A 20,399-nucleotide genomic window follows, 5' to 3' on the forward strand; every position below is an offset into this window, starting at 1 on the left:
GATAATCACTGTAAATACGTGAGATCACCGAGTCTCACAGTGCTGTAAAACCTGAGAGCCTCGTCACCTGCAGAGGGGACTGTGTCCTACGAGGAGCGCTGTTTTTATAGCAATTACCGACTTTCCAAAGAGCGGGTGGGAAGGGAAGGCAGAATAAACAGAGCAAGCGGCACGTGTTTGATACAAAATGATATACGGACCCATAAAGCTTTTATTGACCTTTCCTTTTAAATCCTGCTTGTTAGCCGCTGCTCCCGAGTGACGCTCCCGGTCCATGAGCAAGCGAAGGCGTTGAGCTCCGGCATCTCGGTCTGCTCCTGCTCTGCATCTGTTGCGTGCCGGGGCAACAGGCTTCTGCTGCAGGGACTTTTGCCTTGGCCCATCGCCTCCTTCTCTTTGTGCAGTGTCCTCGAGGACACGCGAGCAAGCCCATCTCACCCAGCGTGTGCATCAGAAGCGCGATAGGTGCCCATCTGAGCACCCGGAGAAGGGCAAGGCTGAATTGCTGGGGTGCTCGTGCACAAGCCTGCGTGTGCTGCTGGGTGGGCTCCTCGTATGGGCCTGATCCTGCAAAGCATCTTTTTGTGGGCTTTGCTTGGAGAACAGGCGGTCTGCCTGTGGCCTGCCGTTGCCCCAGCACCTCGCTGCCCCTAACATCACTTTTCTGGCATTTCTGGTGCTGGGCTTCCTTTAAAGTTGCTGGGCTCTTTGTCTGCATGAGGAGTGGAAATGAAAGGGTGTGTGTTCTTCTGACCTGTTTCAATAACTGGCGTAGCTGTTTGGCTTTAGTATGAGGGTGGGTTTTTTTCGTTTCCAATAATATTGTTTTGGGCAGAGATACACGGGATCTCCTTCCTCTTTGAAACTTCCCAGCAAGTATCTGAACGCTTTGTTTTGTTGTACACCTTGGACACCTACTGCATACCTATAAAGAATCTCCTTTAAAATTACCTTCTGCCACAATGTCACCGAAAAACACGGTGGTATAGAAACACAAAACCCAGCTTTCCTTTATAGCTCCACAGCTATAGCAAGTCCAAGCACTGGACTTGCTCTGTAATCCTGGGTAAGCCACTTACCCAGTTGTCCTTAGCTTTCCCTTTGTTAACCTGTTGATTCATTGCACTGCATTCTGGCAGGGCTGCTAGGAATGCTGCGTGTTCAGTGTCTGCACAATGCCCTGCCGGTGGTGGAGGTCAGCTGAGGACCAGCTGTGGGGAATTTGGCTGTGCTCCCTCCTTTCCTTTCCTCCTTGTCATCGGGCTGAGAAAAACGAACAAAATTGTCATGTGTGCGCGGTCCTCATGGTCACATAGATAAGGGCTTGGCTGTCGACGGTGTTTGACTAATGACTTTTCTTTACCTCTTTAACACTGCTTACTGTTACAAAAAAAAAGGCTTTTTGAGAGAATAAATTGGAAACCATGACCTCGTAAAAATATCCTGAAAGGAGCATCTCCCCCCTCCAGAAAAGCACCTTGGGTTCGTTCTTCTGTTTGTTGAAATCTGCAGGCCTTCCAAGTTTTATGTTCTTTTTTTTTTTTTTTTTTTTGTCTTTAGCTGCGAGGCCTTGGAACCATTCTGCTGCTTGAGTTTCATGTGTAATTATCGATCTCCAGGAACGGTCTTAAAATAAAGCACCAGCACCGGCCTCGCAGCGGGGGGGAGGACAGTGCTGTGGGCATGGGCAGGTGACGTGACTTACCCAGGGCCATATGGCAGGCTGAGTCAGGACTGAGATTCAGGTCTTGTGACTTCCCAAGAGGAGGCCTTGCCCAGCAGACCCAGCTGATTTTCTGGCCCAGCTTCGCACGAGACAAACTGCAGTTTATGCCTCGAGTGGTTACAACATGCGCGTAAGACTGGTCTGAGCTGCCTGTGTGTGGAACAGCACCCAGTGTTCGTTTTCCTTACTGTCAGCCGAGGTTCTCCTGTGCTTTCTCTGAGCTGATCTGTGGTTGCTTTCCAGGTGTAATCCGCAGATCCCAAGGACTATCTCAAACCCCTTGGGTGAGGGAAGAGGGAGCTGCAGGACGTGACACGCAGAGGTGGTTACCAGCTGGCCGGGGCGGCTGGAGCTTGTTGGTGCCATCAGGTCCCCAACACTTCCACCTTCCGGGGGAGTTGGTGGTGGTCTGGGCTAGATGAACCTTGCTGCGACCCATTGCAGATGTTCTTATGGTAGTACATCTAGCAAAATGCAGAGATTAGCCTGATGCCAAGCTAGGTGTGGAAATTCATGCTTGACTGGTGTTGTCTCGATGACTGTCTTGCCCTGAGAGATGAGACCTAGAGAAATGAATCTGGCTTTTGGACAGCGGTACCCAGGTTTTCTGCTCCAGTGACCCCAGCCTCCTTCAGAGTTCTCCGTCGGTGATGCCCTGCATCTTGCTGGTAAAGCTGCTTCCTCAGCAGTTTGCAGCAACGATCTGTAGCTGAGGGAGGTCAGACAGCACTTGTTAGATTGAGATCTGCCGCGTGCCTCATCCGTGTTTATACCGTGCGATGCCCTTACAGATGGGACGGAGGTGAGGAACAACTCAAAGGCCTCAGGGAAAGAAGTCCGTCAGAGAGCTGCGGTGTGTTTTGCATACTGGGACTCTCTTTTATTTGCTGCCTTGTTCCTCTGCAAGTGCCATCTCGACATTGAGAGCCACGTCTGGCTTCAAGCCACTTGAAACAGTTTGAACAAGAGACTGTCCTCTCAGTGTTGAATTAATGGGCTTGGTTTTTCACATGTGTGAGTGAAATCCTTTCAGACTCTTGCCCGTGCTCTTCTAATGAAGAGGCTTTTAGCTCCACTAGGATTTGGGAGCTACAATACAGCTGGGCTTTTGATAAAATGGGGAGATGCTAGAGGTGGGGATGTAATATTTCCGATTTCAGCTTGCAAACAAGTCTCAGAGAGAGAGCAGAACATCCTCCTTGTGCAGCCTTTTGTTGGCTGCAGCAGGGCTGGGGAGACGTCGTCTGGCTGGGTTGCTCTGGGTTGGTGTTGAAACACAACTCATGGTGCTGCTACCAAAAAAGTAAAATCTTCTGGTGGCATCAGTGTGTCTTAGGTAGCTAGTGGGAAGTTTTAGAAAACTTATTTCTTATTCGTGCTTTTCCATATTCTGTTCCTTTTTTCTCCTTTCCCTCAGTCCTGTTAGGGCTCTTGCTTTGAACTTCCTTGTGGAAGAAATGGGTCTGGCAGAAAGGTTTAGCAAGGTGGCCTGTGGCCGCCAGTAATTACAATTCATCAGTGTGGCTCTCTGACTTCTCACCGTAGTCACCTGTAAAATCCATGCAGCTAAAGATATTTAGGTCTGGTTTTTCTCTTACAGGTCCAACTTTTCATGCTTTCTTTCCCCAACACTGCTCTCCAAAGCTTGAGTCCAGCTCTGTGTCCCCTGCTTGCCAGGGATGACTGCTTGACCAGAAACACATAATGCTACCAATCTGTAGGCAGTCTTCTGCAGAGTTTCAAATAAATATTGTTTCAAGTGACACTAAGCAGAGATGCCCTGAAAAAATGCCGATTTGAGAGAGGGAGCAAAGCATTCTGCTCGTTCTTTGAAGCAGAACAACCCTCTGGCTCACGAAGCAGCAGTAATGAATGGAGTCAAATAGCATGGTGCATAATCGCCTTCTCCTTTTGTATTAGTTTCATACAGATCTTGCGTGGTGACATTCTTCCAGGCCATCAAGTTCTTTATCGTCCCAACGTACTGAGGGTACAAACAGAATCGAGTTGCTCGTTATCGTTGCATCTGCACACGGCTTTTAATTTCTTGGAGGTTTCAGAAACAAAAAACCCAAGCCCTCGTGGCTAGCACCGTTTAAATCTGCTGTCAGCCTGCTTGCACAGCTCACTTCTGCCCTGCAGTGCGGAGCACAGAGCTGCCGCAGGAGAAGCCTGAAGCAATGGTGCAACAAGGCTTAAAATGTGGTGGTGGTGCTGAAGAAAAGCTGTCTGGAGAGCGTTACGTGGGATCAGCGCGTCGGAAGGTGGGTTGGGGTAGGGATGTGCTGTATGCATCTTTACAATCCCCCTCCTGTGCTTACAGGGGTGCTCTCTTTCCTAGCCTTTTTGTTTCATGTACGTGTAAATAATGGGAATTATTTTCTTTGGCATCTGAAATGTCTCCATAATTGTGTGGTTTCCTTCCTACAAAGGTGAACATTTCAGATTAAATTCTGTTTGGCAGCTTATGAGCTCTCAAAACAGAGACAAAAAGGGCAGGAGTGCCCAGCTTATTAATTTTTTTCCCGTCTTATATCCCAGTATAGGAATGTTCAGACCTTTCTTTTTGTGCTGTGGTAACACGAAAGAAGATGGAGTTACTATTTGGGAAGTGTTAACAAGAAAATGCCAGCGCTGGGAAGTCAGACGTGGGGTCTGGGTGGGAGAGGTGATCCTTTTCCTCTTTCCTCCATCGCCGGCACAGATCTTCCTCCTCGCTGCCTTTGTCCTGCTCTGGGCTCTTGGAGCTGTGGTGCAGGTCGGTACAAAAAAGCAGCGGGAGGAGGAAGAGCTCGTGCTGATACCAGAGGAACCCGGAGCAGAGGGAGGCATCGCGGGCAGGGCGTGCAGAGAGCTGGCCCTGCTCTCAGCGCACAGCGCGGAGGGTTACAGCCGCGTGGCAAGCCCGGTTGTGCCCGTGTCGTGTACAGCACGTACCTCTGCCAACCTCTCTGTGTCCCGAACCCCCAGCTTTCTGCTCGGCAGCAGACACAGATGCTGAGTATCAACCATCAGACCAACAAGGCGTGTAACCAGCTAATGCGGTGGTAAGAAGCAGAGGGTGACGTTTGACTGGGCTTTTTGTGTTTCCTGCCCCACAGCTCTCCCATTTGCCCCTGCCCTGGGGGAAAAAGCTCTGAAAAGATGGAGAACCAGAGGGGTTCGTGCTTGAGATACGTCCACTGGGAAGCAGAAGAGGAGGGGGACGAGGAGGGTGAGGTGACTCCTGGTGCTTCTCCTTCCAGCCGAACGACTGAATTGGAAGACGTGGAGGTGGAGATGCTCAAAAAGGCAAGGGAGCTCTTCCAGCTGTGTGACAAGGATGAGAAGGGCTTTATCACCAAGCTGGACATGCAGGTGAGGGAAAAAAAAATCCATCCCCTTTCCTGGGAGGAGCTGTAAAGGCATGGGGGGCCAGAAGAGGGGAGAACATGGCATATCGTATCCGTTGGCAAGCGTGGGCGTGCACGTGTCTGTCTCCCTGGGAGCCAGACTCTGCCACAGCTGGCTGCCAAAACTCCTGGGAAGGTCGCGTGCCCCTTGGGAATTCCTGGGACAACAGGGGGACTGCAATCCCAAATTTGTAAGGAATGCATAAAATTAAAAAAATTGCAACAGATCCTACAAACATTAAGCACGCGATGGATGGGAAATCTGGGGAAAAAAATCTTCGGTTTATTTAAAAAACAAAATAACACCACAATAAACAACAGCAGTCCCCGCAGTCTTTTAACAAAAAAAACAAACTCTGTACTTTTTTATATTTTTTTGGTCTCGGACATAGCTGAAGCCTTATCTCAAACATTCTCTTTGGGCCTGAATTGTGACTTTGCTCTGGTATTTTGCTACTTTTTGTTCAAAACAGCATGTGTTAACAGAATCTCGTTTTCTTTGTGCTTTTTGCTTTAACGTTTTATCAGGAAGATTTCATGTGGACTGTTTTTCTCCTGTCCCATCTCTTTCTCAGTCTATGACTAACATTTGGCAAGTCCAGTTTAGTAAACAAATCCTGGTTTAATTGTTGACTCATGGGTTGCGTGATGCCTCATTTTGTATACTTATGTTAATAAATATTTCTTAAGCTTTATCTAAAGCTGAATTTTTAACGGATGGTGATGGGTTTTTGGCCCAGACCTCATGTTATTTGGAAGCTTCTTTGGAACCCCCTTGGCACTGTGTACTCTGCACGTGTATTTCAAAGGGAAATCTCTCTGTTCTTTGTCTGCGTGGCAGGAATAAGGATGCAATCCCAACAGACAGATGACAGAAGGAAGCTAACTCTCTGTTGCAGACTAAACGTTTTGCTTATGATCTGCAAGGTTTCCTGCAAGAGCTAGGAACTGAACGCAGACACCCTGAGTCCTAGATCACAAGTCTGTCCTCCCTTTCTGGCTGAAGAGGTGGAGCTGGTACCTGATGCGCCCACAGAGCTCCCCTGGGAGCAGCGGTGGCCGCAGGAGGCTGGCGGTGCCCCGGGGCACAGCCACCCTTGGGTAGAGCCTGGGCAGGGCTGGGTGGAGGCAGGCGGTGAGCTGGAGGCTGAAGTGGGGCTGGAAGAGGGTTGAGCTCCCTTCAAACAAAAGAACCTGAAGCTCTCTCTCTGCAGTCCTGGTTGGATCATCAGGTGGTGGAAAGCTTTATCAGTGGGCTCAAACAGGCGTTTGTGGTGTGACTCAGGCACACCCCCAGACTGTCTCATCCCACCAGGGCACAGTAGTCCAAAGCTGGGTACACCAGAGTCAGAGCAGGTCACAGGGAAAACTTGAGTCATGCCTTCATTTTGTTCGCTCTTGTTCTCTCTGCAGCGGCTTCAGAGTGAACTCCCCCTAACGCTTGAGCAGCTGGAGACTGTTTTTGACAGCTTGGAGCAGAACAATAATGGATACCTGACGCCTGTGGAGTTCAGCATGGGGCTGGGTAAGGACTGCACAGAGAAAGAGGGAGGAAAATTCTGTTGCAGAATTTTTTAACGCTGGCGAGAAAGCTGCAAGCGCAGTGCTTCTGCTGAAGCTGTACCAGTTATGCGTGGCAATGCCCCATGTTTACCTGAATATCACTGGAGCAGGTGTGTGTACAGGACTGCTGACCCCTTCCTGAGGCTTCGTGTCCCCTTCTTACAAGACTGCTGTCATCTGCCTACCTGGTAGAGCTAGCTCCTGAGCCTCTCTTACTGGAGATGGTACGTCCTGCAGCCTGTACGTGTGTGATCCGTGGTTGTTCATCTGGATAACAACCCTCGTTTTATAAGGGGGCAGCTTGGCAGCTGTCTCTAGCTGGTTTGAGCAGTGCTGTACAAGGCTGTCCGCAGGAGTCCTGTTAGTAGGTTAACAAGGTGACTAAAATAAGCTTTTGTTTTCCTATTGCTGTTGTCTTTTCCAAACACTAGAATAATGTTACTCCTATAGCAAAGTGGTCATCCAGCAGCACGAGCAGCAAAAGAGGTGTTGAGGAGGAGGGATGGAGCGTAGTACTAATAACCCCTGCTGTGTGTGCTCAGCTGCTTTAGCTGGTTGTAAGCTCTCAAAACACCTACACCTGTTAGCCCCTTGCTTGGTTGCTGGGGCATGTGGGGGTGTTGCTGGCGTTGGGATCAGGTCAAAGGGAGTGGACATAGGTGGTCTAGGCTTTTCAGAAGTGTTGAAGGAGTTGTTGTATCCTGATTGAGCAGGGCTTTTTTTGGGTTGGGGGTGTTAGCCATAGGTGGACATCATGAGGTACCTGCCTCAGTGCTGGTAGAGCAGGCCAGGTTTTCCTTTGGGCCACCCTGGCTGGCTGCTGTGTCTCAGCCTGGAACAGAGCAGGTTGTCAGGTACCGCCCTGTCTTGGCAGCCTGGCTCCCTGACACTTGCTCCAGTCCGGGCAAAACACTTAACTGCAAAACACTTAACTGCAAAACACTTAATTTCTCCATTTCTTCTCCTTATGGCCATTCCTTGGGGCTGAGATCCTTTTCAGGCTGACCTCTAACTCAGGAATTTGCCCTGGCATACTGCTGTCGTCCTTCCAGAACGTACAGGGGGGAGATCAAAGGAAAGAGCTCCAGCTGGGAACTGTGCAGCCATCAGCTCTGCTTCTTCAGAGGGCTCCTTGCACGGCCTCTGAGAGGTTACAGGGTGTTTCTGCACAGCCGACAAAAAGAGCGTCAATTTAAATGTTCAATTTAAAGCAATGTGAGAGCCTTCTGGGATGTCAAAACAATCTTCCAATCATTCCCTACCTCAGTTTTCCCAGCTCTAAGAGACAGATAATGAGAGATGATTCTTTCTTTAAAGCAGACATCCAAAGTGCCTAATCTAAGCCCACCCCCTTAATAACTGTCCAAGGTTTTAAGCTGGAGTGGGGCCTGCCTGTCCATGCTGTAGGTTTTTTACACATTTTAAGAGTGGGAGAGAAGCTGCTAGGTTCTGCATCCCTCTGCATTACTCCCAGCATGGAGGAAAACGTGTTGCAGACCCCAGCAACACGTGTCTTATGCTGGGCTGGAGTGGCCCCGAGCCTGGCAGGTTTCTAGCAGATGCCCAGGGTGCGGTGGAGCTGTGACCACCTGGGAAGAGGAGGAGGAAGTGCAGTGGGCAACCTGCCATGTGTTGGACGCAGTCCCTGGCATCCAAGCACAGAGGGACAACAGAAAGGGAGAAGAAGCTTGCATCAGGACCTCAGCACTCTTTTTTGCAGATGACTTCTCACAGTATTGTACGTAGTTAGCAGAGAGGATGTGGTGAAGACATTTGGAGCCAAGACATGGTAGAGTTAAATGACGTGAGGTACGCAGATTTTGGATATTTTCCCCTTAGAGCAGCTTCATGTTCTTAGCCATGCTCTGAGCATCCTTGGCTCCTGGCCCTGTGGCTGGGATGTCACTTCTGCCTTTGGATCCAAGCAGCTGTGTCCTGGGATGGAAGGGTAGCTGCTAATGGAGGCCTGACCTTGGTGTGCAGGATGAGGGCCTGAGTTCTGGACAGGCTCACTCAATTTGTTTCTTTAAGAATTTGTTCCCAGCACCAGTTCCTGTCACATGCCTTGCATAGCGAGAAATTCTCATGGCATTAGTGTCTCAGCGTGAAACAGGATCTGGAAAGCTGGAAGCCTTACATACGTGGGATGGGGCCGGAGGGGGTGCTGAGAGGATAAGGTCATTTTGTTCAGACATGCCATGCAGTCCTAGCAAGAGGCAGTCCTTGTCCTGTAGCACTTGAATCAGAACAGATGTAGCACATGGGGAGGGAAGGGTAATGCTCTCCCACCACCACTTTTTTATAAGCTGAGAAACTGAGGCGCAGAGTTATTCGGTGCCTGGCTTGCAGTCCCAGAGGGAGTTCGTGGCACCACTGACAAACGTACCCACAGCACCGCTCCGCAGGAGTGAAATGACCAAATGCCATCTTCCACACGCAGAGGATCTAAGGCTGTGGGTGGTAGATCATCTTAGCACAGATGTGAGCAGAGCCGTAGCAGCCTTTTGTCAGGCTGGAAGCCAGCTTCAGTCCCAGCATCGAAGACTGAACACTGGACACATCGTTCAGGACGTCAGAGCGGAGGCTCTTTACTCACCAGGAGCTGTCTTCTACAAGAGCAGCACCCACGCAGCTTCTCATGGAGCTGTGTCAGGCTGCCATTTGAATAACAACTCCTTAAATGACATCCAATTTGACTTTCTTTTTTCTCCTTCTTCCCTTCTCCTTCCATCAGGAAAGTTGATAGGGATTGACTTGTGTCCGGGGGCCAGAAAGACAGATCGCTCCAGTCACGAGGAGACCTTTGAGTCAGGCTGGTCAGATGATATGGACCCGGCAGATGATGAAGAGAAACGCTTCTGCTCCATGATGGAGCAGCTCGGAGCAGCCCAAGTATTTGAAGAGTAAGTAGGAGAATCTCATGGCCTTACTTTTGCCCTGTTTTGAACTTGCAGTACCGACACTTGAAAGTACCAGCGAACGCCAAGGAAGTGAAGTGAGCTGCTTGCTCTCTGAACTACCGCTTGGGTTTTCTGTCTTGCTCTCTCGTGTTTTCATATGCTTGGTAACAAATGCAGTGAAGTCTGGGTTTTCTCATCAGTTATAAATTACTTTCAGTGCAGTGCTTTTCTCAGTTTCCCAAACTGCAAGTTCAAAACCACAGCTGTAAAATGTAGCAATTGATATGGAAACTCATCTGCACGCAGCAAATGAAAAGAAGCCTGTGAGGGTTAGACAAGGTAAGGAGGATGTGTGTGCTGTCTCTTCCAAAAGGGCGTGTGATTGTTCACACATGTTCAGAGAATCTTAGCTCTGAGACCATGCCTGAAAGATCTGTGCTCAAGGGGCCGCTTGGGACTGGGCTGGTCTTGAAAATGGTGAGAGGCTAAAACGGGCAAGGGATTAAAATCTGCGCCTTAAAAATTGATATCAATGCTCATGCGGTGGTAGAGTCTGCTGACCTGTGCCATCCAGCTGCTACACCGCAGGAGATTTTTTTAGGGCCTTCCCGAGGGAAACATTCTCCACAATTGCTTCGTACTGATGCACAGCTGCTGGAGCTGGGGTGGCCCGACAGCATCCATGGCAGGCTTTGATTTTTTCAGACATCGTAGTTCAACAGTTGTCAGCAGCTTGCTGGGGGCAGCCCTGCTCCCAGTAGGGACAACGGGATTGGAGACAGAAGCTGAGAGCAAAGGATTTTGCTGCTTGCTGAGCTTCGTCTGTCATGAAACAGATTTTGTTTCATTTTCATTGTGATACAGAACACCTACCTGTTTTTTTTTTAATGCTAAAGAGCTTCTCAAGAAAAATTCTGGGAAGCTTTTATGCCTCAAAGAATGGGATGACACTGTGAAAAGCTGTGTTATTGTTTTGGGTGAGTAGCTTGTGCCGTCTACGACTCTTTGTGAAGCATCTAGTCTTAAAGTGTGTTAGGACTTACCCTGTGTTCTGTTTCGACCACTTACTTGTAGTTTTATGCAATGAGTCCAACAGCTACTTCATATCATACCTTTGTGCCGAGCCAGTTGTAAGGAATTAACGAAAACCAGAACTTAATTGGGGGTACATTAGGAATCTGAACTATCTTCACTGGTTTTGCTACAGATAAATAAATGGCTTTGTGTGTTAATGGAGCTGAATATTTTCTGTTAGCTAAAATCTGAAGTTTTGAAGAACTGTCAGTAATTTTTTTCAACTTGAGACAAAAGTGGGAGGCTATCTTGTGATGGTGGCAGAGGGAATCAAGGGCTTTTTGGTAATTTCTTTTTTTTTGTGAAGAATACTAAGGGAGACAAATACATAAAGAAAAATTTCTGTTTGGATAATGTCTATGAGTATAATTGTTTTGTACATTTCAAGGTAGTTTCTCCAAAATAATCCATGGATTTAAAAAGAAAAGGAAAAAAAAAAACTCGTTCCCAAAACAAACATGAGATTTATGAGATTCTTTGAGAAAGATTGAGTTTCTAAGTGCTGTATACTAGTTGTGATGAGCTAAATGCCAAAACAATGTAATTGTTATCGCAGGTTCACAAAAACAAGACTTTGGATTTCTGGGGCTTCCTTCATAATCCTAATGCAACACTCTTGGAAAACTCGGAAAACTCTTTTGTTTGTGCCTCAGTTCCCAAAATTGCTGAATAAGCAAGCAAACAAGGGCAGCAGCATCCACCAGTACAGTCACGGTGTGATAAAACCAATGTGATGTGTGCTGGCTGTAAGAGTTTGCTGCTTGATCACAGCTGACAGCAAATTTGCTGAATGTTTATCTCTTTCAATCTTCATTTAAACAGCAAATGTGTTATTACTGAGTACTTGGAAAATAATCATTCCAGAACTGTTTTCCAGGTAACTCCTTTTCTCTTTCAGCTGACCTCCTTCATTTTAACTTTGCAGTAGATCTCAGTCCCTGTGCACGCTCAGAAATTGTCTGCGCTTCCTCTTCGCTGTATGGTGTAATGGAGGAAGTCACAGGAGGATGGCAGGCTGTCAGCCCCGAATGTGTATCAGAGTTGGAGTAACAATCCAGAAGATGGCAAAAATTCATTTGCTTTCCTTCTCTCTTGTGTGCTTGCTCCAGTCCAAGTGAGGTTCGGGAGCTTTGGGCCCGGCTACGAAAGGAGCGCCCGGAGCTCTTATCCAGTTTTGAGGAGTTTCTGTTGCGTGTTTCATCGTACATCAAGGAGGTGAATCATGAGAAGGAGTCTATGGAGCAGGCGTTGAAGCGGTAAGGAGAACATCATGGCCAGCTGCTGTCAGGAACCAGCTGGTACTTGGATGCAATTTCGTGTGTTATGTTCTTCCTCAAGTACAAGGGGAGACTGGGTTACAGGACATGGAGATTTTTCTTGCTGTAATAAAATGACTCTTTATCTCGACTTAATTGCCACAGGTTTGTTTTGCATCGGTGCACACCCATGACATTTGGTCTGGTTAAAATCCCACTCAAATAACTTTTTGGCAATGCTGCACAGCTGTTAGTAGAACTCTTTCCACCTCCTCTCCTGTTTTCTTTCTGCATTCTCTTTCTCTCTCCTGACAATGCACCTTTCCTTTTGTAGGAAGGAGACAGACCATGACCGAGAAGTCAGGTGCCTTTATGAAGAAATGGAGCAACAGATCAAAGCAGAAAGGGAGAGGATAATCTGCCAGGTACCTCGTCTTTCTTGGCTGAAGTCAAACTTTCTCTGGTCTGAAGCAGGGGTGGTGGCTCATCTGGCCAAGGAACAGCTCTTAACTGTGCTGGGTGTTACATCAGCAGCTGTGTGTCTTTACCTCTGCAGGAAGCACTGAGACATGACAGGAGTAACCTGCTCCGAAAGGAACTGCGCAGCAAAGAGCAGGAGCTGGAGAAAATTCTCTACCGACAGAAGAAGGTAACAGGACCCAAAGCCTTTCTAAAGCATATCCCCTTCTACTGTCTTTCTGTTAAGACCTTTTCTGTCTGAGGGTGGTTTTCATCAGCTGACACTTAGTGGTAGCTAGTCTAGTTGTCGCCTGTCCCTGAAAGTGTTGAAGTGGATTGGTTTGTCCTCAGCTGAAGTGTCATCCTGTGACATCCTGGCTGCTCATCTTCCTATCTGGTTGGGTTTCTCTTGTACTTTGCCTTGCCTTTATTTGGCAAGGAAAATGGGGTAAAGATTTGGAAATTGTGAGTTTGGAGCCTTTTGCGGTGTGTAAGAAAGCTGTGTATGCACATGCAAGAGCCAAATTTCTATAGTTTTTCTTCTGCTCCAGAATAACCCAGAGGGAACAGTTCTGTGACGCTTTGAGTTGCTTGTACTGCATACTTGCATTTCAGCATCTGACAACGTACTGATTAATCAGTCAATGAAAAGATCAAAGCAGAAACTTTCCATTGGCTTTCTGTACCTGGTATGTGCATTTGTATGTGATGGTCCGTTCTGGATGTCTTTCCTTTCTTTGAAAAACCGAGACCCCTGCAGAAACAAGTCATGGGAGGTACCTGGAAGGTGCTGGTGATTGGAGGAATCCAAGTTGGATATCTGGCCTTGAACACCTCCAGGGCTGGGGCATCCACAGCTTCTCTGGGCAGCCTGTGCCAGGGCCTCACCATCCTCTGAGTGAAGAATTTGCTCCTAACCTCTAATCTAAATCTCCCCTCTTGTAATTTAAAACCATCCCCCTTGTCCTGTCTCTCCCTGCCCAAGCAAAAAGTCGCTCTCCAATCTTTTTTATAAGCCCCCTTTAAGTATAGAAAAGCTGCAATAAGGTCCCCCCGGAGCCTTCTCTTCTGTAGGCTGAACATCCCCAGCTCTCTCAGCCTTTCTTCATAAAAGAGGTGCTCCAGCCTCTGAGCATCCTCGTGGCCTCCTCTGTACCCTCTCTAACAGCTCCACATCCTTCTGATGCTGGGGCCCCCAGACCTGGATGCAGCACTCCAAGTGGGACCTCACGAAGGCAGAGCAGACGGGGACAATCACGTCCCTCCCCTGCTGCCCACCCCTCTGTTGATGCAGCCCAGGATGCAGTTGCCCTTCTGGGCTGCAAGCTCACACTGCTGGCTCATGTCGAGCTTTTTGTCCACCAGAACCCCCAAGTCCTCCTCTGCAGGGCTGCTCTCAATGACTTGACCTTAACCCTAACCCTTGCCCTCATTAGGTTCACGTGGGCCCACTTCTCCAGCCTGTCCAGGTCCCTCTGGATGGTGTCCCTTCCTTCTGTTGGATCGCCTGCACCACTCAGCGTGGTGTCATCTGCAAACTTGCTGAGGGTGCGCTTGGTCCCACTGTCCATGTCATTGACAAAGACATTAAACAGCACCAGTCCCGAGACAGGCCCCTGGGAATTATTCTTGAGACACAAAGATACAATTGCTAATAGGATTAAGGAAACGGAGCATTTGCCTTAAGAAGACAAACTAGGAAAACTTAAACCTAATTTTGGAGAGAAGGAGGCTGAGGGAAGGTATAACAGCTTTACGGACTCAGGATGGTGTTATATATTATTATATATAATTATTATTACTATATATTATATTGTATAATGTAGTGTGTAAAACATGTTGGTATTATTATATATAATTACATATTATTACATAATTATGTATAAAACATAAGATCCGTGTGGAACTATTATTCCCTAAATCCCACACCAGCAGAGGCGAAGGACACTCAGTGAGACTAGTATGAGACTGGTCTCGAAGAATATACTTCTTTACAAGGGGACTAGCGAACTGCATTTTTTTGCCACAGGAGGTTGTAGAGGAAAGCAGTATCAGCAGTTCAAGAATGGATTGGACAAACTAATGGACAGGAGCCTGTAAAAATGAAAAGGAGAAATAATCAGGGACGGAGATTCTTGTCATCCCTAGTCCAGGTACTGTAGGTGCTGGGGATGGAGGTCGTAGTGGCTGCCTAGGCATGTTCTTCGTAAATGGTATCTCCTTGTGTTATGGATCAAGGCAGAATATGGGACTCTGTGGAGACTTTCTTACTCAAATGAACATTTCTGATGCCTTTAACTCCGAGGCTCATACCAAGCTACATGGATAATCGGGTCCCTCTTGTGGTGTAAGGCCAGTATTGTGATTGTGCTGTTCTGCAGTATCGTTTGAGTACAGACAAAATAAAACTGGAGAATTCTTTCTGACAGAGAATTCTTAGGGAGGGGCAGGTGTTTTAATTAAAGCCTGTCCTCTGGCTTATTGAAAGACCCAGAGGCCGTGGGCTGGTGTTGCTGTTTCTTACTCTGAACTTGACTGCTCAGCATACGTGGCTGGGCTCAAATTTTCCGTGATGTCCAAAGGACTGGAACTCTCCAGACAAAGCTGGGCATGACTTGTGCTTGAAGCCTCAGTGGGGAGAGATGTGGGGCTTGTGTTTCAAGGAACGTAGGAGAGGTGAGCTCTGATCATGACTGTTGTATATATGCATTTGCAAAGAGCAATAGGAAGGAGAAAAGCTCTTTATCTTGTCCACAGTGTGCTGCTTGCCTTTCCCTCAGAGAGTCTAGCTGAAGGTGCAGAAAAGGCGGGCTTAAAGCATGCATGGATTTCCATTTCCATAAGAGTACCTGCTCTGTGGTGAGATCGCATCTCACTGTGCCTGACTTCCTATCTATGTGGTAAGAAGTTGTCACAGATGGTGTTTAAAGGACTAAACTTGTCTGTGTGTGTGGGCAAAACATTTAGTAACAGGCAGCTTGTGCAGCCTGGGTAATTGTGAGCATGGAAGCGGAGCGTTCGGTTCAGGTTGTGGGTACCACAATTTCTGCGTAGCACCAACTTCAGCAGAGAGCCCTGTTTAGCTGGCATGGTAAACTGGATACTGACGTGTCAGTATGTTCCTCCTAGCGATGCCCTACTCATCTGAGACAAGGGAATTTGGCTGCTGCATCCATCCTGGACTCTCTCCCAGACTATGCCAGCCATTTGTGAGGAATCACATCACTTGTGGCAGCAGGCTTTGAACTTCCTAAGTCAGGCCTGTTATTTGTGCTGGTGTCTTGTTGTGCTGTCTGGAGTGGCACTGTGCCCCAGGGGCACTTAAACACCACCTCTAGCCCAAGGTTCTGTCTCCAACAGTAGAAAAGGGCACCCAGTCACTTAACTTCCCTTATGTCAGCAGTGTGACATACCCCAACACCTCAATGTATCCACTTTTCGGCTTAGGAAATCCTTAAACCAGACGATGCATTTCAACAGCTATGCTTCCCTCAATAGCCCCTGCTTCCACCCTTATTTTTCCAGTCCTCCTTTGACCCCCATTTGCACTCTGATTTCTGCAGTGCCCGATGGCAGCAAGTTCCTCACACTGCCTGAAGCGCTTCCTCAGCTGTGCCTGACTAATTGTGCTGCTTGCTCCCCAGTGCTGGCACTGATGAGACATAGTTGCTTTCAGTTCACCTTCTTGGTACCCCTGGTGGTGTTGTAGACCTGAGTTGTGTTTTCCTCCCTTCTGCCTCGTTTACATCTGCTCTTCCAGGTTATTTTTACAGTCATGACTGTGGCACAGAGCCCTTCCTCTCTGTATCTAACACCTCTTCCTCCTCCTCTCCCATTACAGCTGGAACATCAGCTGCAGTCTTTGAACTCGGAGCAGCTGGAGACCCGTGTGCAGAATGAAAGGCTCCGGCACCTGAACGAAAACCTGCTGGAGGAGCTGGAGAAAAGCAAATGGGAGCTGGAGGCTGTGAAGGGGCAACTACAGAAGCTCCAGAAAGAGGCCCAGCTTGAGCAAGAGCAGAAGGACAGGTAGGAGTGGGCAGGGAAGGGGCTGTGTGGGCTGTCTGAGCAGGAACCCAGGCAGAGAAGGAAAGGTGTGCAAGTAGTTAAAGAATAAGGATCTCTAATTAGAAGCCATGGTCTTGCCAGAAGATTGTCTGTTTCTTCTTGAGGAAGAGAGGTAACGTGCAGCGGTGTTATGGGCCTAAAAAGGGTGCGTTACTGCTACCTCCCACTGCCTTTAGTGAGAAACAAGTATGTTCATTGATATTTGGCTTTAAAAGCACTGTAAAAATGCAAATGTTCCTCAGCCTTAAGGAGGCTTCTCCTCCTTGTCATTTCCAGTTCATCATTACCTCTGTAAAGTTCCTACAGACCATATGCTAACCAACTGTGTTCCTGTTTCCGGGCTTAGTTTAATAATACTCAGCTACAACACCGGCGTGTTTCGCTCCCAGCTGGCAGTGAGCATCCTTCCCATCCCTAACAGCTGGGGAAACTGGAGTGTGAAGGGGGAGATGGGTTCCCTGCCCTCATGCTGGAGGAGAGCGGGAGAGCTGTGGTCCCAGCTCCCGTGGCAGTGCTGCTTCCTCTGAGTCGTCCTGGCGTGGGACAGGCCCTTATCTTTGTGAATATCACGTGTGTCCCTGAGAAAGGGATCTTTGCATCTCCTCTCCTGTTGATTTATCTCTTTTAAATTCCCTTCACCCAGGGATGTGTTCAGAGTCTCCAAGAACATGCAGAAAGAGAAACAAAGCCTCCTTCGGCAGCTGGAGCTCCTCAGGTAAGAACAGGACTGGAGACAGAAGTCGAGCTCTCGTGCGCGTCAGGGACTCAGATCAGACCCTGCTTCCTTCCTCGGGGGGTCGATGGCCAGTTTGGGGGTAGGAGTGGAGGGTTGGCTGGCCTTGCGAAGTTCATTGCCTGCTTCACTGGCAGTGCTGAAGTCTTGTTTCTCCCACAGAAAGCTATGGGAGTGTACTTGGTAAGTGCTCACACTGCTTGTTTTTCTAGGCCCAGACAGGGCAGTTGCAATCTGGTCAGCTCCAGCAGGGCACAGGCTGTGTTATTTACTGAGTGAGCCCTCCAGTTGAGGAATTTAGTTTCCCCTGCTGACTAAAGGGTAGCATGCAGAGCCTGTTACCTGAGCTGGGATACTTGGAAATCCCAACATACTCAGCAATAAAGAGCATCTGTATTCGTGCCCCAAGTTCCCTTCCCATTTAGCTTTCAAACGTCAGCCTTTACCACATTTTCGGTGACTGCTTCATTGTCTCTCTCCCGTGTCTTCCTTTGGAGCAGAGAGATGAACAAGAAACTTCGAGATGAGCGAGACACTTTCGAAGCCAAGAAGCCGGTTAGTCTCAGAAAGAAAATCCTAATTCCCAACCACCCTCCTTTCATCTGCTGCTGTTGCTGTCACCACATGGGGGCCTATCCCTTCCACGGGGGACACTGACCTGACCTCACGAGTCTTGGTGTGGTGCTTAATACAGACTTCGTGGCAGCCCTGGAGACAAGCTCTGCTGGTTGCTCTTTCCAGGTGCCCGGGTGTAACCCAAGGCATGTTAGCTTGTGACTGTAACGCAGCCGCGGGCAGGGCTGAACGCGTGCTGCCTGCTGCACGTGCTGAGCCTGGGCTTTCGGGCAGGATTTGGGCACGTGCAAGGAGGGGAGCGAAGCTGCATGCGTTCCTGGAGCTGGGTGGTGAGGAAGAAGATGGATTCCCAGGTGTGCTGCCTGCTGACCCGGGGTGGAGGGGCACGGGAGGGTTTCAGAATTTCTCTGACCCCTTGAGTTTGTAGTAGATGTGTTCAGATGTTCCTCGGTGGCAGCTCCCCGGTCCTGTGGTGGAGGTGCAGCAATGAGCCTTGTATCAGAGGGCTAGGAGAAAGCAGGGTCCTCTGAGCCCTGGGGAACATCTGGGACTGGCAGTGCCATCTCTGGCCTTTCCAAGACGAGTACAAATAAGTGATCTGTTTTTAATTATTAGTTTTTCATGAAAAAGTCTTGTTGTTCACAAATGTCATTGCTGAGGCTGCTCTGTGCCCATCTTGGACCCACCCCTGCTGCCGTGCACCTTTCCTGGCTGTGCCGCCATGCTGCACTTGAAGACCTGGAAGTAGCTGTCTTGCAGTGATGAGAGGCAGCAGCGGGCTGAGAGAGACTTTTCTGGCTGGTGTGCGAGGGAACGAGAAAGGAAGCACAGGCAGAGTGCCTGGATAGGAGACAGTACGCTGCAGAGGGGAAGCTGCTGAGGGAGAGGCTGGAGTTCACCTCTAAGTAGAAAAGCGGCTGTAGAAAATAACTCCAGTAACTGTTTTGGATGGAGGTGAGGTGTGTGTGCATGTGCCTGTGTGTGTTTCTGAAATCCAAGGGAAGATATTTTTTTTTCTTAAGTTTTAAAGCTGCTCAGTAAGCGTATGTGAGTGCGTGTGTGTGTGTGTGCCAGGGCTTCCTCTTTCCATGTGTAATGCTTCAGCAGCTGCTGGGTTCCCGTGGGTGGGTGGGTGCCCCGTGGAGACCATGGTTCAGGTACATGCCTGTGTGTGCCAAGTTTGTCTGCTTCTCCTTTCTTCTATTCTGCTTTCCTGCTGTGCCCCACCTGGGGCTGCTCTGAAACATGGCAGCTGCAGGTGGACCCAAGAGAGGGCCTTGCAGAGAGTCGTGGTGTAGAGGGACCACCTTCTCCTTCCTCTGCTGGCACTAGGGATGCAGCAGCAGGGTGAACTCCTGCTGCCACCTTTGCTCATCTTGCATGGCTGTGTCATGCTGGGCAGACGAAGCCTGTACTGGAATAAGGTTTTTTCCTTTGTCAGCCAGGACATCTCGTTGGCCATTCTCGTTTCAGTCTGCAGGAAAACAGGGCTCCAGGGGATTGCAGAGACGCTGCTGTCGTCACGCACCTGCAGAAGATCTGCTGTCCAGCCTGTCCCGCTGTCAGAGGGAGAGGAAATAGCAATCCTTCTTGCAGCAGCAAAAAGGAGAGTCCAGCCTTCTGCTGTGGATCCCTACTGCGTGACACTCTCTGGCAGAGAGTATCAGTGCTTTCGCAAGCTAAAAAGAAACATAAGGCCTTAATATCCTCTCTTAGTGCTGGGAAGGGCTATGTTATTTCTCTGAGATGAAGGTATGACAGTGGTTCTTTCATAGCAATGACTTTGAAGTGGTTGGAAGGAGGCGTTGGGCTGCACGTGGCTGACAGCAACCCAGCTGCTGCTCCTTTGCACTTCTCAGTGCCCAGCTTAATACCTTGCTCTTCATAAGAGTTTCTGCCCTTGTCGGGGTGGGCAGACCTAGCCCCACAGCATGGTGACGCATGGTTTCACCGGTAGCTAGGTCACGGATAGGAACGTGTGGCTATTTCTGCCAGTGTGCAAACCGCTGCTGGGTGCTTTTAAGACCCAGGTTCTGTTTTGCACCCACCCAGCTATGGAGTTACCCTTGTGTGCTGCTTGTTGACAAAGGTCTTGCCCTGAATGAGCAAATTTCATGTCTGCTCATCGCGAGGAGTGTTTTGGAACTTTGACTACACTGGACATACATTTGTATTTCACCGATAAACCAGAAGATACTTTTTTTTTTTAACTTTCCCATCCAAAATGCTTGCATGTGTGCTGTTCCATTGTGGAATCCTTGCTCTCGTGTCTTGTACAGCTGTGATGTTGCGTCTGTCCCTTTACCATCACTGTGAAAAGCCAAATGTTCCATAAACCCGGCAGGCCAATAAAGCATGGCAGAACCAATGGCAAAACACACCCCGTTGTTTCTCCTTTCTTCCCCAGGTACGTACTCCGCAGGCGGCTGCTTCCCCTCTCAGTAGTGCAGTGCAGTAGCAGGTTGCCTGGGCATCCCTTTGCTCTGTAGGTGGCTTGAAGACTGCAACTCAGCCAAACCTTGAGTGGGCCATAATGTGATTTCCTCATTTCCGTGGGTCTGGAGTGCCCTTGAGCAAACCTGCTGTTCTCAGCACAGACCCTGAAAACTTCCTCCTCCATCCTTGCTGGGGAACCACTGGCTGGCTGGACCA

The 20,399-nt window shown here is 48.8% G+C and overlaps 1 protein-coding gene across 10 annotated transcripts in view; it reads left to right on the forward strand.

Moving 5' to 3' along the window:
* Positions 1 to 20,399, forward strand: part of CRACR2B (calcium release activated channel regulator 2B) — a 45,833-nt gene that overhangs the window by 13,737 nt on the left and 11,697 nt on the right. For 3 of the 10 annotated variants that reach the window (XM_040560388.1, XM_040560384.1, XM_040560387.1), the window contains exons 1-10: positions 4,471 to 4,773; positions 4,972 to 5,083; positions 6,532 to 6,643; positions 9,416 to 9,584; positions 11,765 to 11,911; positions 12,246 to 12,336; positions 12,468 to 12,560; positions 16,212 to 16,399; positions 17,082 to 17,153; positions 17,672 to 17,726. In XM_040560388.1, the coding sequence (XP_040416322.1) occupies positions 4,721 to 4,773; positions 4,972 to 5,083; positions 6,532 to 6,643; positions 9,416 to 9,584; positions 11,765 to 11,911; positions 12,246 to 12,336; positions 12,468 to 12,560; positions 16,212 to 16,399; positions 17,082 to 17,153; positions 17,672 to 17,726 (1,092 nt within the window). In that variant the 5' untranslated portion in view covers positions 4,471 to 4,720. Of the gene's footprint in view, positions 1 to 2,719; positions 3,991 to 4,470; positions 4,774 to 4,827; positions 5,084 to 6,531; positions 6,644 to 9,415; positions 9,585 to 11,764; positions 11,912 to 12,245; positions 12,337 to 12,467; positions 12,561 to 16,211; positions 16,400 to 17,081; positions 17,154 to 17,671; positions 17,727 to 20,399 lie in introns of those variants that run through there. The other 7 variants (XM_040560390.1, XM_040560385.1, XM_040560386.1 and 4 more) reach the window with 5 other exon arrangements.

This window comes from Cygnus olor, chromosome 5 (assembly GCF_009769625.2).
Source record: "Cygnus olor isolate bCygOlo1 chromosome 5, bCygOlo1.pri.v2, whole genome shotgun sequence".
NCBI lineage: Eukaryota > Metazoa > Chordata > Aves > Anseriformes > Anatidae > Cygnus > Cygnus olor.